General features: G+C 39.2%; 1 protein-coding gene across 1 annotated transcript; it reads right to left on the bottom strand.

Annotated features, from left to right (window-relative positions):
* Window positions 1-9,004: 9,004 nt before the first annotated feature.
* LOC125777639 (uncharacterized) lies at window positions 9,005-9,829 on the bottom strand. The gene has a single exon (XM_049452728.1). It carries the CDS (start codon window positions 9,827-9,829, stop codon window positions 9,005-9,007), a length of 825 nt encoding a protein of 274 aa, XP_049308685.1.
* Between the last annotated feature and the right edge of the window lie 6,145 nt (window positions 9,830-15,974).

Genomic DNA, 15,974 nt, shown 5'->3' with positions numbered 1-15,974 from the left:
AGACGAAGTCCAAGCCATACATAAAGCCAATCCACTATCTGAACTGAGCGCAGCAATTGAGTCATTGAAAAATAAAATCGCATCCCTTGAAAAGAAGTCACAGTACTGCAAATGCAGTGGACCTGTACACCCCCATAATGGTCAGCTTTGTTATTTTCATAAACGCTTTGGCGATGCTGCACGTAAGTGCCGTCCAGGCTGTTCACGCTCATCTTCGGAAAACTAAGTCGGCTGCCGTCAGCTTTGCTTGTTGACGGCAGCTCAGACGTAAAAAACTCAACTACGACTTCACAGCGAGCCCCATATCGTTTAAATCAAATTCCCGAAAGTAGATTATTTGTCAACGATCTCCAATCTGGCTACCGTTTCCTCATCGACTCTGGCTCCTGTGTTTCGGTAATTCCTAGTTCTCTCGTGGACAAGAGACTCACTGTGGATGCACTACAACTAACAGCAGCTAACCATACGCAGATTTTGACGTATGGCGAACATATCATGGAAATTGATCTCGGGTTGCAACGTAAAGTTGAATGGACGTTTGTTATTGCCAACATACAGACACCATTAATTGGCGCAGATTTCCTTTCAGGTTTCAAACTGATGGTGGACCTTAATCGCAAGCAGCTAATAGACTTCACAACTGGGTTAACGACAACAGGCGTAAGCGTCAATACAGTACAGCACAATATAACAGTTATCAGCACAAAAACAGTAACAGAGCCAGCACCGCTTCCTCGAAAAGCTCATAAGGCAACCTCGCTTCTTATGCAGTTGAACGACACCGAAAACACTTACGCTTCACCAACATCCGTTGGGGACACAACTAAATTGCAACCAGTACATCAGGTATGCCACCATATCGAAACTACAGGACCCCCAACCGCTGAACGGCCGCGTCGCTTATCAGGTGAGAAACTCAATGCTGCGCGTGCCGAATTCGACATGTTACTCAAAAACGGCATTTGTCGTCCATCGAAAAGTGCTTGGGCAAGCCCCTTACATATGGTGGCAAAAAAGAATGGCGGTTGGCGTGCATGTGGTGATTATAGAAAACTAAACGCGCAAACAATTCCGGATCGCTATCCTATAGGTCATATCCACGATTTTGCTGAAAGATTGTCTGGAAATTCGATATTTTCTACACTTGACTTAACTCGCGCTTATTACCAAATACCAATGGTTGCGAAGGATATTCAGAAGACCGCTGTATGTACGCCGTTTGGTTTGTTTGAATACCTTAAAATGCCTTTTGGACTGCGGAACGCAACACAGACCTTTCAACGAGTTATGGATAACATATTTAGAGGCCTTGATTTCGTATACGTGTACATTGACGATGTACTTATCATGTCTAAGGATAATGCAGAACATCGCGTTCACCTACGCACCGTACTCGACCTCCTAAGAGAGAACGGTTTCGAAATAAATCCTAAGAAGTGTGCGTTTGAACAAAGTCAAGTGCAATTTTTGGGATACACAATAAACAGCTCCGGCTGCCAACCGCCACCAGAGCGAGTACAGACAATTTTGAACACCCCGCGACCAAAGACGGTCCTTGAATTGCGCAGGTTTCTGGGAATAATTAATTACTACAGGCGCTGCATACCACATGCAGCAGAGTTACAGGCACCGCTAAATAGCTATCTGCACGAGTCAAAGAAACACGATAAACGAATAATTGAGTGGACCGTCGCAAGTAATCAAGCTTTTGAAGACTGTAAAATTTCAATAAGCAAGGCAATATCACTGGCGCACCCTACTGTCGGCGCACCCTTAGCGCTTAGTTGTGACGCTTCAGATTTAGCTATTGGTGCGACTCTTGAACAACAAACAAACAGTATTTGGAGACCTCTCGGTTTCTTCTCGCGGAAGCTTACCGCAACTGAAAAAAACTACAGTGCTTACGATCGGGAGTTGCTAGCAATTTATGAAGCAGTGAAACATTTTCGTCATATACTAGAAGCACGTCAATTTGTGATCAAAACAGATCATAAGCCACTTACATTTGCTTTTGCGCAAAAGCCAGACAAAGTATCTCCGAGGCAGTTAAGGCACCTCAGCTACATATCACAATTTTCAACGGAGATTGTACACTTAGCTGGCTCCGAAAATGTGGTTGCCGATGCATTGTCGCGGATAAACGCCATTTCAATGCCCTGTTTTATCGACCGATCACAACTTCAAGCAGCACAGGAACGTGACAAAGAGTTGGAGGAGCTTCTTAAATCACAGCAGTCTCTAAGGTTTCGCTTGGTGCAATCCGAAGACAAAACTTCAGTGTACTGTGATGTCTCAACCGGACATCTTCGCCTTTATATTCCCAAGGAATTACGTTATCAAGCTTTTGCCTCAGTTCACAGTTCGTCCCACCCCAGTGGACGCGCTACATTACAACAAATTCGTTCTAAATATGTTTGGCCAGCGATGAAAAAAGATGTTACTTCATGGGTCAGGAGTTGTTTACCGTGCCAACGGGCTAAAATTCATAAACATAATCACTTGCCACCCATAAAAATTGACATACCAGATAGCCGTTTTGATCATGTACATCTTGATCTCGTTGTAATGCCCTTAGTGAAAGGATATCGCTATTGCCTCACAATGATAGATAGATTTTCTCGTTGGCCCGAAGCGATTCCTTTGAAGGACATAACCGCAAACACAGTGGCAACTAAATTTTGGACGCATTGGATCGCTCGTTTTGGCTGCCCAAGAACAATCACCACCGATCAAGGTACGCAATTTGAGTCTGCCTTGTTCCAATCATTGACAAAATTGGTTGGAAGCAAACACATTCATACCACTCCGTACCATCCACAATCCAACGGCATGATAGAACGTTGGCACAGATCCTTCAAGGCCGCACTCATGTGCCACAGTGATAAATCGTGGGTGGACTTGCTCCCTACAGTCTTGTTGGGATTAAGGACTTGTTTTAAGGAGGACATTAAAGCATCGGCTGCAGAATTTTTGTACGGCACAACTCTTCGTCTTCCGCGTGAATTTCTCACAGAAGAAGAGATGCACATGCCACCCCAAACTTTCATCGATAAATTTAGAGAGCACATGCAAAAAGTCAAACCTTCAGCTGTCGCACATCATCAAAGGCCGAAACTGTTCGTGTTGAAAAATATGTTCGAGTGTTCACATGTCTTCGTACGGACGGATGCAGTAAGGGCACCTTTGGAACCACCATATAGCGGGCCATATCCAATAGTCAGTCGGCAGTCAGATCGAGTATTCACAGTGAGAATTAACGGCAGCGAAGTTAACATTTCAACGGATCGCCTTAAGCCGGCATTCGTAACCAAAGATGACAGCACTCATCCTAATCCTGCTGTACCACAAAGGACTTATTGAAGTATCTTGCCTTCCCCTAAGGGGTTCATTGGAAGGGGAGTGGCTGTGGCAGCACTGCGCCGTGTTATGCGCCATCTACCGCTTAATGTCTTGTAACCATATCATTGAATCGTCATTTCGTAACACTTACTTATAATTGAATTGTCATTTCCAAACACTTACTTATAATTGAATTGTCATTTCGAAACACTTACTTCTTTTCTGATCTTCAATAAATGCACCACGTGTAACGTGCTAAAATGATATTAGCATTAATGGACGTGTTTTTCTTTACTACTTGCGCTGCCTTCGGTGTTCGATTGGATTGCCAGTTTGCTGCTATCGATTCCGTTTGACTGTTTCTAGTCTACTTATTCATTTTTCCTATATTTGTTACGTGCAAAATATCTGCCACGCATACTTCAAGCAATTAAGAAGTAACATAATTTACCACATTTGGTTGGTAAGGTGGCGTAAGGACTCTTAAGAAGATATGTGGAAGTAATTGTTCCTTTTTATTTTTTTCTTCTTCTGTTTTCAGTGTCACCGCAAAGAGTATGATGACCTTCGTTTGCATGCCTTTAGACATCTAATTCGACACTGAATAGAGTCGCACATCTCACTGCATTCTTCGTAATACTTGTTCAATGTCTTTTAGAGATTTCTATGTTAATTACTTTCGTTTTATAATAAATGAAGTACCCTTTTTTGCGTCTAAATTGCTTGCACGCTCTGTCTGCATTAGCGTAATGGAATTTGCATTTAACCTCCACAACAGTTTCGAAGGGAAAAGATGGTTAGGAGTTCTTTCGAGAGACGTTTTTCTTTAATTTCCATATATTCATTCCAGCCTTATCCGGGTGACCGAAGGGCGTGCTCTTATTCTTGACAAAGATCTCTAGGAGATTTAAGCAGTGTATACTGTAGTTTATGAAATAATGATTTGAAATTTTGCTCACGTCTTTTTCTCTCTAAGGTTCTGCTCATTTGTCGAAATCGGATAATTGTCTTAAGTTTAAAACAAAATGTGCATAAAGTCATTGAGTCGAGTTTTAGATACACAAATTTCAGTAAAACAGAATTTTTTTTGTATTTTTTATAAAACTTCTTATATCTCAGAAAGTAAGCACTTTTTTGACATGACCGTATTGACCTTTTTATTTGAAATTTAATTTTCTAAAACTTTTTCTTTGGAGGTTTATCGATAAACCCAGCCGTTTATTTATTTTTTTCAAAAATATATGAAAGACATGAAAAAAGGAAGTATCTAAAGTCAAAGTGAAAGTCTCAAATTTTTAGGAATTTATTTATTTTTTTTTTCCAATACAAAACAAAAAAAATGTTTGAAGTGTCCGCAAAGAAACTACTAAAAAGTTTTAAAAGAAACACGGTAATATATGGGTATACAAAGATATGAACATACATATATGATGATATTTCCTATACATTTGTATATTCATAACTTATCTTTCAATTTGGCATATACTCCGTATAAATGTATAAGTATATAAATATGCAAGTATATCGAATGAAAAGCCACAAAGTGCACTTACATGAAAAGTATTCCATTGCACTTCGACTCAAATCTCACTGGTTTCCAATCTTCTCTCCAGGCGCACGCTGATGTGCCAATTTATTGCCACTTTTCTCGTTTTACTTTTACCACTCAACTGCAGCGACTATTTTATTTCATTTTCGTTATATTTTCATTTCTGTTAAATGAAATTTCATCTCTCAGTTTCATATGCGGTTAGTATTTACCCCACTTTTGGGTAATGTTAATTTTAATTTTATAGGTTAACTAAAGTTTTAGTTTTATGTTTGAGAAATAGTATATTAGTTTGGCATATACCAGCTAAACAATAATCCGCCATCATAATAATTTTGTAGGAAAAATTCCGGAGAAAAAGTTGAAAACAGTGGGGTCATACACTTCTTGATTAGCTTTGAGCTCAACGCCAGGATCAAGGATACAAAGTTCTCTAAAAACCCCAAAATTCCAACCTTCATCTTGAGCATCGATGCATGTGTGAGCTTAATGCGCCACTAAATGTCTAAATAAATATATATATAATAGTATGTATGTATGTCGACATTTCATTATTAAATTCCTTACTTTGTCGAAGCTCTGTGCTCAGATTGTGCAAAATTTAATTTATATTTGACAAATTCAATTTTCATAAGATCACATACATACATATGTATTGGAGTACGCACGGCATAAGAAAGCATATCTATACCCATATATATATATGTGGCGGTTAAGGTGTTAATAAATAAAGCACTATTTAACCAGCTACTTAATTTAATTATCTTTATTTACTTACAAGTAAAAATCCGACTTACGAATATATTTTTAATATAAATAGAAATGTTTTATGTTGCGTGCGATAGAACACGTGTGGTCTCGTCCGATGATCAAATGGAATAGGACGAATTAGAGAAGCTAATATGAGGTGATCAATATTATAACGGGATAAAATATTTTAGGTTGCTGAATACAGTGTTACCAGATGAAAGTAGTTAAGTAGTTACAATATTAGAAATTATAAATAAGTGGATCTATTATAATTTGTAGAGTGCTAATCGTTACAATACTCCCCTACTTAAAAAAAATAAAGTTTTTAAGAAGAATTTTAATTTTTATAGATTAATTTAGAATATAGGCGTTCTTGTTACTAAACCTAACTCCAGAAGAAGTACGATGAGTTTTCCCGGCTGTTGTGAAGAATTCGTTCATTACGTCGCTGGTTTAAGTCTATCCACTGAAATAGAGGTTGGGTTGCTTCGGTAGTCTATGACGAAATATTTGTCGTGACGAGCAATAAGTTTGAGAATGAAATTTCTATATGATCATTTCGTACCAAAACATGTGAACAGGTGTTTAGGTCTTTAAAATAAAAAATTGATCTCTTTCCGTGTCTTGACGTTTCTGCTGGTGCTAAATTTTTGAAATGTTGGTTTAAATTCTGTAATAGCTCAGCAGTGGTTGTTTGATTGTTTGAAGGAGCGATGAATTCTCCAGGCAAACGTATTGGTTCTCCATAAACGAGTTCGGCTGGCGTTGTGCCCATATCTTCTTTCCATGCTGCTCGAAGGCCAAGTAGTACAACTGGTAGAGCGTCTAGCCAAGTTTCTCGATGGCAAAGGAGTGCAGATTTGAGTTGGCGATGGAAACGTTCGACTAAGCCATTTGATTGCGGATGATATGGAGAAGTCCTTAAATGTTTGATGCCAAGGATCTGCGACAGTGAGTTAAAAAGTTTTGACTCAAATTGTCGTCCTTGATCGGATGTTATTCGTTTTGGTACACCGTACCGAGCGATCCAGTGGGCGAGTAGTGCTCGTGCTACCGTGTCTGCTGTACCGTTTTCCAAAGGAATTGCTTCTGGAAAACGCGTAAAACGATCGATTATAGTTAAACATTGATTAAAACCTTTAGAAGTTGGTAAAGAAACCAAGTCTATATGTATGTGTTCGAATCGTTGTGAAGGTGCTTGAAAAATGCCGATAGGTGTTGATACGTGTCGTTGGATTTTGTTACGTTGACAGTCGATGCAAGCTTTTGCCCATGTGCGACAGTCTTTGTTTATTGACGGCCACACAAATCGTTTACTCACTAGCTTTTGCGATGCCTTTATTCCGGGATGTGCCAAGGAATGTAAAGAATCGAATATATGTTTCCTGAGTGGAACTGGGACGTATGGTCGTATAGATCCAGTAGTTATATCACAGTACAGAGCAGGTTCGGTGGCGTCTGCTTGTATTTTCTGCAGTGATAGTGACGTTGACGGATTGCTGAGTAATTTCTGCAATTCTGTATCGTTTTGCTGTGCTGTTGCTAAACTTTGTGAAGAGATGGATTCAGAAATCGCGTTGACGCGGGAGAGCGTATCTGCAACGATGTTCTGGTGTCCTGAAATATGTCTGATATCCGAAGTAAATTGACCGATGAAATCCAAACGACGGAACTGCCAAGGGGAGGCTCGTTCTGTGCGTTGGTGGAAAGCGTGCTGTAGCGGCTTATGATCTGTGAAGACGATCACGTGACGTCCTTCGAAGATGTGTCGAAAATATTTTACGGCTTCGAAAATTGCATGTAGTTCACGATCATATGTAGATAATTTCTGTATTGACGGTGGAAGCTTTTTACTGTAGAATGCTAATGGTTGCCAAGTGTTGTTGACATGTTGCTGTAGGACAGCGCCTATGCCATGTTCGGAAGCGTCTGTAAAAATTGCCCATTGAGTGTTTGTATTTGGATGTACCAGTAATGTTGTTTGAGCAAGTGCCTGTTTTGCTTTGTTGAACGATAATTGAAGCTCTTTGGTGCATTCTATTCTTTGCGAATTCTTGACGTTTGGTCCTTCCAGTAGTGAGTTGAGAGGAGCGAGGATTTCGGCCGCTTGTTTGAAGAATTTTCTGTAAAAATTTATTGTACCAAGAAATCTTCTTAAACTTTTGATAGTAGTAGGAAATTCAATACTTAGGATAGCGTTAACCTTATCTTTTAATGGCGTTATGCCATTTTTGTTGACGGTGTGGCCCAAGAATTTTACCTCGGTTAAACCAAAATTTGATTTTGTGGGATTAATGACTAATCCATAATCTTGAAGGCGTTTAAATAAAATTTCAAGATGTTGCAAGTGTTCTCGCTCATTGGCTGAAGCTACCAGGATATCGTCGATATATACGAATAAGAATGGAAGATCTCGTGTTACTTCATCGATGAACCTTTGAAACGTTTGAGCTGCGTTTCTTAGACCAAAGGTCATATAAGGAAACTCAAATAGTCCAAAAGGTGTTATAATGGCCGTTTTAGAAATATCTTCTGGTGCGACCGGGATTTGGTTAAATGCACGAACCAAATCTATAGTTGAAAAAATGTTTTTACCATGTAATGTTGCGGTAAAGTCCTCAAGGCAGCGTACGGGGTATTTGTCTGGAACTGTGCGAGCATTTAGACTGCGGTAGTCTCCACAAGGTCGCCATCCTCCAGTGCTCTTCGCTGTTAGGTGCAATGGCGATGACCATGGACTGTTCGAAGATCGAGTGATTCCCAGTTTGATCATGTCATTAAACTCGTGACGTGCAGCTTGTAGTTTATCCGGTGGTAAACGACGTGCTTTGCTGGTCACTGGTGGTCCGTTTGAAGTACGTATGTGGTGGAAGGTGTTGTGTTTCTTCCCTCTTGTTACGCTGTCTGGATTTGTAATCTGCGGAAAATTTCGTAGTAGTTTGTGGTATATTGTATCTTCTTTAATTGATCGGATAGAAATTGTATTCGCTATTGGAGCAATTAAAGCGGGTGATGTTAATCCAGTACGTCCGTCGAGTAGACATCTTCGCTTGAGGTCGACTAATAAGTCAAAGTGACTCAAGAAGTCAGCCCCGATGATTGGTTTCGTAACGTCAGCGATGATAAATTGCCACAAAAAATCACGACGAAGACCTAGATTAAGAGACAATAACCGTTTTCCGTATGTTTGGATGATGGATCCGTTTGCTGCTTGTAGCGTATGACCAATTGTTGGTGTTGCATTTTTCGACCACTCTTTTGGAAAAACCGATAAATCGGAACCTGTGTCCACCAGATATTGGGTACCAGAGGTTCGATCTCTAATGTACAGACGGTGAGAATTTTGCAGAGAATCACTACCCGTCATTAGAGATTCTCTACAGCGTTTCCCGAAAATGTGCAGCCTGGTTTGCACCGAATAGCGTTTTTACCGTATTTCGAGTGGTAGTAACAAAACCCGTTAGAGCTCAGTCTACGTTGTTGGAACTGGTTACGTGGCCTCGGCTTGTTATGCTGTCGTGTATTTGATCTGGATTCCCGTTTGTTAATAACGGCTGATAGTGCTGCTAACTGTTTGGTTAAGTCAGATATTTGTTGTGCGAAGTCTGCGTCATTAGTGTTGTTGGTATTTTTGGAAACTGATGAAACGTGCATTCCTTGTATGATCTCGTGGAGTCTGTCTGCACTAGCCCCTAAATTTTCCAGCGTTGTATTTGTTTGCAATGCTAACATGGCGCGAGTGTCCTTCGGTAAAGCGGATAACCATTTAGCTTTAAGTACATCTTCGTCGACGCCTGGAACCAGTGCTTTAAGATGGCGCAGGAGTTGTGATGGTGTGCGATCGCCAATCTCCTCACCTTCGAGAAGTTGTTGCAGCTTCGCTTCTTTCGATTTAGAAAAACGACTAATTAGTGCCATTTTGAGTGCAGTGAAAGGTGCTGATGTTGGAGGATCAACAATGATGTCTTCCACTTCTGCCGCATGTCGCGTGTCGAGGATGGAAACCGCGTGGTAAAATTTGTCAACATCTCTTACCACACCCAGAATCCTAAACTGTGCTTCGATTTGGGCGATCCATAGCGATGGCTTGTCAGGATTAAATTGTATTGGTCGAATGACGTTGGATGTTGGTTGTAGAGGTTTCCTGTCTTCGGAATTGTCTTCCGATGGTGACTGCTTTATGTTGGTCATTTTTGTACCGAGTTGGTAACAGGTTTAGTGTTCTATCGCTTAAGCCGCGTGGCGTAATATGGTTGAGTTTGCTCGTTCAACTCCTTTAACCAGATTTACTTTGACGATTGTGGCTCACAAGTGGAGGTTATGGTACACACATCAGAATAACGTATTCCCAATGTAGCAGTTAGTCCATAAATCACGTCGATTTTTGGCTTGTACGAAAGGCGTAGGACGTCGGGTATATTGTGAGCGTCGCCAATGTTATTTTAACGTCGGTATAATGCACGAATTTCGGCCGTCGGGTATATTGAATGAATTTCAGTCGTCGGGGTCACCAATGTGGCGGTTAAGGTGTTAATAAAGTAAAACACTTTTAACCAGCTACTTAATTTTATTATATTTACTTACTTACAAGTAAATCCGTCTTACAAATATATTTTTAATATAAATAGAAATGTTTTATGTTGCGTGCGATAGAACACGTGTGGTCTCGTCCGATGATCAAATGGAATAGGACGAATTAGAGAAGCTAATATGAGGTGATCAATATTATAACGGGATAAAATATTTTAGGTTGCTGAATACAGTGTTACCAGATGAAAGTAGTTAAGTAGTTACAATATTAGAAATAGTTAATAAATGGATCTATTACAATTTGGAGAGATGTTAATCGCTACATATACATTTAAAAAACCATACGCTGATAACTTTGAAATCATACAAAATTCATATCCAAGTGGAAGCACAGTGTAATAGAATTGCAAAGCCAATTTAATACTTTTAATTTATTTAAGTTAATAATTAAATTCAAAAACATTTGAAGTGCACATAAAAACGTAAAGCACACTCACATTCATATAAAATGCATATCGCTTTTCATCGAGAAAAGACATCAAAGAGTTGTCTTCGAAATATTCGCGAAAACGAAAACCGTTTTGAATTGCAAAAGAGCTTCGATGCAACGCACAGTTATTTACACGCCATTGTGGGTAGTATTGGGAAACGTTGCAAAAAAGAAATACAAATACAGCTAGCAATAAAATTATTTTAAGCATCATACAATACATATGGTACACATTGTGGCTAAAAAGTACCCGAGACCGAAAGTTATAAATAAAATGCATAGTATTTAGTAATTTATCAATACTAATTTTATCGTATCCAAGTTAATCCCCACCAGATGTAATACACTTATACCATACGCTTCAATACGGCCAAATGAATTTCCTTATTGACCGTTTTTCCTTGCGGAAAAAATTCATGATGCACCAACCACAAATATAGGGTGATTTTTTAAGAGCTTGATAACTTTTTTTTAAAAAAAAACGCATAAAATTTGCAAAATCTCATCGGTTCTTTATTTGAAACGTTAGATTGGTTCATGACATTTACTTTTTGAAGATAATTTCATTTAAATGTTGACCGCGGCTGCGTCTTAGGTGGTCCATTCGGAAAGTCCAATTTTGGGCAACTTTTTCGAGCATTTCGGCCGGAATAGCCCGAATTTCTTCGGAAATGTTGTCTTCCAAAGCTGGAATAGTTGCTGGCTTATTTCTGTAGACTTTAGACTTGACGTAGCCCCACAAAAAATAGTCTAAAGGCGTTAAATCGCATGATCTTGGTGGCCAACTTACGGGTCCATTTCTTGAGGTGAATTGTTGAGGCGAAGTGGTCCCTCAAAATGGCCATAGAATCGCGAGCTGTGTGGCATGTAGCGCCATCTTGTTGAAACTACATGTCAACCAAGTTCAGTTCTTCCATTTTTGGCAACAAAAAGTTTGTTAGCATCGAACGATAGCGATCGCCATTCACCGTAACGTTGCGTCCAACAGCATCTTTGAAAAAATACGGTCCAATGATTCCACCAGCGTACAAACCACACCAAACAGTGCATTTTTCGGGATGCATGGGCAGTTCTTGAACGGCTTCTGGTTGCTCTTCACCCCAAATGCGGCAATTTTGCTTATTTACGTAGCCATTCAACCAGAAATGAGCCTCATCGCTGAACAAAATTTGTCGATTTCGAACATTTCGAACCGAACACTGATTTTGGTAATAAAATTCAATGATTTGCAAGCGTTGCTCGTTAGTAAGTCTATTCATGATGAAATGTCAAAGCATACTGAGCATCTTTCTCTTTGACACCATGTCTGAAATCCCACGTGATCTGTCAAATACTAATGCATGAAAATCCTAACCTCAAAAAAATCACCCGTTATATGTAGAAAAAAAAAAAAACAATAAGCATCACGTTGAGTTTCGAGCGGTTTCCAACATTCACAACGATTCTGTATAAAAAATTAGATTATATATACAAAACATGAGACAAACTCTTTGTTCTATGTTTTATTCACTGTAAAAATAGTAATGCATTACTGAGGTGTAACGACTCAAGCAATTGCTGTAACCAAATTGGTTTACATATTGATCATATTTGACATATTATATTAATTAAAGACATTTCTACCAACTTGTCAAAATACATTTTGAAATATCCTTTACCGGAGGCATTTAGTTACAATTTTCGGATGCTTTTTTGTAACAATGCATAAATACATAAGAACAATCATACATACATATATTACACTTAGTAGACGAGCAAGCAGTAGAAAGACCAAAACGCAAACAGTTTGCTATTTGAGGTCAAGCATTGAAAATGCTGCCACAACAGCCAATTAAACTATAGCAATTTCAATGTGCAGCCGCTGGAATATTCAGACAGCAACAGCAAACGCTAACAACTCAGACCTTGTGACGCTTTTAAATGCTTGGCTCAAAATCATAATTTCCGCAACACTCAACTGTTGGCACTGACATGAATGTATGTCTGCTGTTTACATTGCACCATTAAAATTTCCTTCTTTCTTAAATTTCTTCCTTACAGCTACTTGTGCATGCCACAAATACATTCTTCTAATCTTAAGCTCTTGTAAATGTGTGTTTTTCTGGAGGCCGCCCTTTAATAGTTTTTAAGTGAGTTTCAGGAAAATTATTTTTACAAAGTTGGACTACGTAACTTTAAGTTCTAGTAATAAGGGAATCCTCTTTCTTTATCGAGAAATAACGATACACGATCGGAATATATTAATAAGTAAGGAAGATCTAATTTCGGGTTAAAGCCAGGAAAGTATACTACGGTATATAAGACCTGTTAGTTATATGGGGTTAATATTTTTTACCCGACTAATACGAATGTGCCCTGGTATAAAGTCACCCGGAAGTTCAAAGTCTAAAGTATTGACCCAATTCAACCCATTTTTGATACACAAAGTTAACCTTGTCGGGAAAAAATTCTCTCTGATTTCAATTTTACATCCCATACAATAGCAGATATTTTTGGTCAAAAGTCTACTAACGATACTGGTTCAATAATTCTGTACCTATGGGCTCCAACAGTTCAGCAGTTGAATTTGGACAATTTGTGGGCGTAAGTTGAAATTTCTATAGGCATTATTCGCGGAAAGTTTTATCCCTTTATATTAATTGCTTCTTGATTTATTTACCCAAAGGGCTGTAGCCTGATTTCGCGCATTTTCGCCCTGCGAAATCGGTTGGTCGGGTTCCGCGATATGTGTTTTATTCTAAAAGTGGGCGGTGCCGCGCCCATCGTCCAATTTTGACGCTGGCTTTATTAAAGCTCTATCATACCATCCCACAGTGTGAGATTTAGTCAATCTAGCATCTCAAAATTAATTTTTATATGAAGTTGTAGAGATATAAACTTGAAATTTGGCACGATCGTTAAGAAGATTATAAGCTTCAATATGGTGATAGACAACTAGTTCCAACTAGTGTCAAAGGGGACTAGTTCCGAACTATCCTCAAAAACACTAGTTGGGGACAATTTTTTTTAACACATTTATATTCACAATTTCTTATTTTTAATACGCTTTTATTAGCTTCACTTGTATGTATGTATGTATGTATGTATGTATGTATGTATGTATGTATGTATGTATGTATGTTTGTAACTTTTTTAAATGTTACTGAAACGTAGAATATTTGAGCGACACTGTAGGAAGGCGTATGTATGTATGTATGTATGTATGTTTGTAACTTTTTTAAGTGGTACTGAAACGTAGAATATTTGAGAGACACTGTAGGAAGGCGACAGTAAGTTTAAGCAGCTCACCAAAAATATGCAACATCTATGTATATAAAACTAGTTTTGGCGACATTTGAGTAGCATATGTATATACTGAAATATACATATGTATTAAAGAAAGTATACTTTATATAGATACATATACTTACATATGTACATATATAAGTATAACCGCGCACCAGAAGAAATAATATCAAATAATGCAAAACACGCGACTTTTAGGTAATAAAAAATTAATACTTATAATAAAATTTTGGTAGTAAAAAAAATTTCAGATACTAGTTTTCAAAATGCCTTCGAGAAGCAACTGTAGTAGAAAACTCCTTTTTTTAATTTTGGCTGTCACGTCGATGTGAGCTTTTTAAAAATTGTCACCGAATCTAATGGCGGAGAATACGATTTAAGTTATATTCGTTTATATTTCACAATATTGGCAAATATCATAGAAGAAAAAATAGATTCTTTCAATATAAAATAAGAATTCCTAAAAATTTTAAATACACAAAGAAATATTCTACCTTCCCCTTATTTGAATCCCTCTACCTGAAAAAATGGAGCTTACCTACTTTCCGGGTCGACCAGTTGAATTATAAGTGCTAGTCAAGGACAATAGAAATGGATTAACCCAAGTTTGTACCGTTACTTTTTTGGTTCCCGCGGGACATCATAAATATCATAAATATCAGGAATATATTAGGTATACAATCAATCGAAAAAAAACAGTCGAAGTGTACGGTTGTGACAATTTAAAATTATAAGCGAAATATATTTACATAGATTTTCAAAAAGTCTGTGCGTCGTATAGTTTGATTTGATTAAAATCTTTTCATTATAAACTAATAAATTAATTTTATTTAACGAATTGTTTATAAAAAAAACAACAAATCTCAGCGAAAGAATGGAAAGATCGTCAGAACACTTAAGCGAATTACAGAAAATAAAGGAGAAAAGAAGGCTCTATATGAGAAGTTATAGAGCCAAGCAGTCGAAGGAAGGCAGGGAGACTCGCTTGAAGCAAGTGCGTCAGCATGCATCAGAAAGCCGAGCCTCAGAACCAGAGGAAGTCAGAAAGGATCGTTTACAGCAAATGCGTCAGCATGCAGCGGAAAGCCGAGCCTCAGAACCAAAGCAAGTCAGAAAGGATCGTTTGCAACAAATGCGTCAGCATGCAGCGGAAAGCCGAGCCTCAGAACCAAAGCAAGTCAGAAAGGATCGTTTGCAACAAATGCGTCAGCATGCAGTAGAAAGCCGAGCTTCAGAATCAGAAAAAGCCAGAGAGGCTCGTTTGCAGCAAATGTGTCAGAATGCAGCGGAAAGCCGAGCCTCAGAACCAAAGCAAGGCAGAGAGGCTCGTTTGCAGCAAATGCGTCAGCATGCAGCGGAAAGCCGAGCCTTAGAACCAAAGCAAGTCAGAGAGGCTCGTTTGCAGCAAATGCGTAAGCATGCAGCGGAAAGCCGAGCCTCAGAACCACAGCAAGGCAGAGAGGCTCGTTTGCAGCAAATGCGTAAGCATGCAGCGGAAAGACGAGCTTCAGAACCAGAAAAAGCCAGAGAGGATCGTTTGCAGCAAATGTGTCAGAATGCAGCGGAAAGCCGAGCCTCAGAACCAGAGAAAGCCAGAGAGGCTCGTTTGCAGCAAATGCGTCAGCATGCAGCGGAAAGCCGAGCCTCAGAACCACAGCAAGGCAGAGAGGCTCGTTTGCAGCAAATGCGTAAGCATGCAGCGGAAAGACGAGCTTCAGAACCAGAAAAAGCCAGAGAGGATCGTTTGCAGCAAATGTGTCAGAATGCAGCGGAAAGCCGAGCCTCAGAACCAGAGAAAGCCAGAGAGGCTCGTTTGCAGCAAATGCGTCAGCATGCAGCGGAAAGCCGAGCCTCAGAACCACAGCAAGGCAGAGAGGCTCGTTTGCAGCAAATGCGTAAGCATGCAGCGGAAAGACGAGCCTTAGAACCAAAGCAAGCCAGAGAGGCTCGTTTGCAGCAAATGCGTCAGCATGCAGCGGAAAGACGAGCTTCAGAACCAGAAAAAGCCAGAGAGGATCGTTTGCAGCAAAT

Source organism: Bactrocera dorsalis, chromosome 3 (genome assembly GCF_023373825.1).
Source record: "Bactrocera dorsalis isolate Fly_Bdor chromosome 3, ASM2337382v1, whole genome shotgun sequence".
Lineage (NCBI taxonomy): Eukaryota > Metazoa > Arthropoda > Insecta > Diptera > Tephritidae > Bactrocera > Bactrocera dorsalis.
Note: the sequence above shows the minus strand (reverse complement) of the source record. Positions and strands in the feature narration are given on the sequence as shown.

Coding starts and splice junctions, on each gene's coding strand:
- LOC125777639 (XM_049452728.1), bottom strand. CDS start 9,829: ATGACCAACATAAAGCAGTCACCATCGGAAGACAATTCCGAAGACAGG.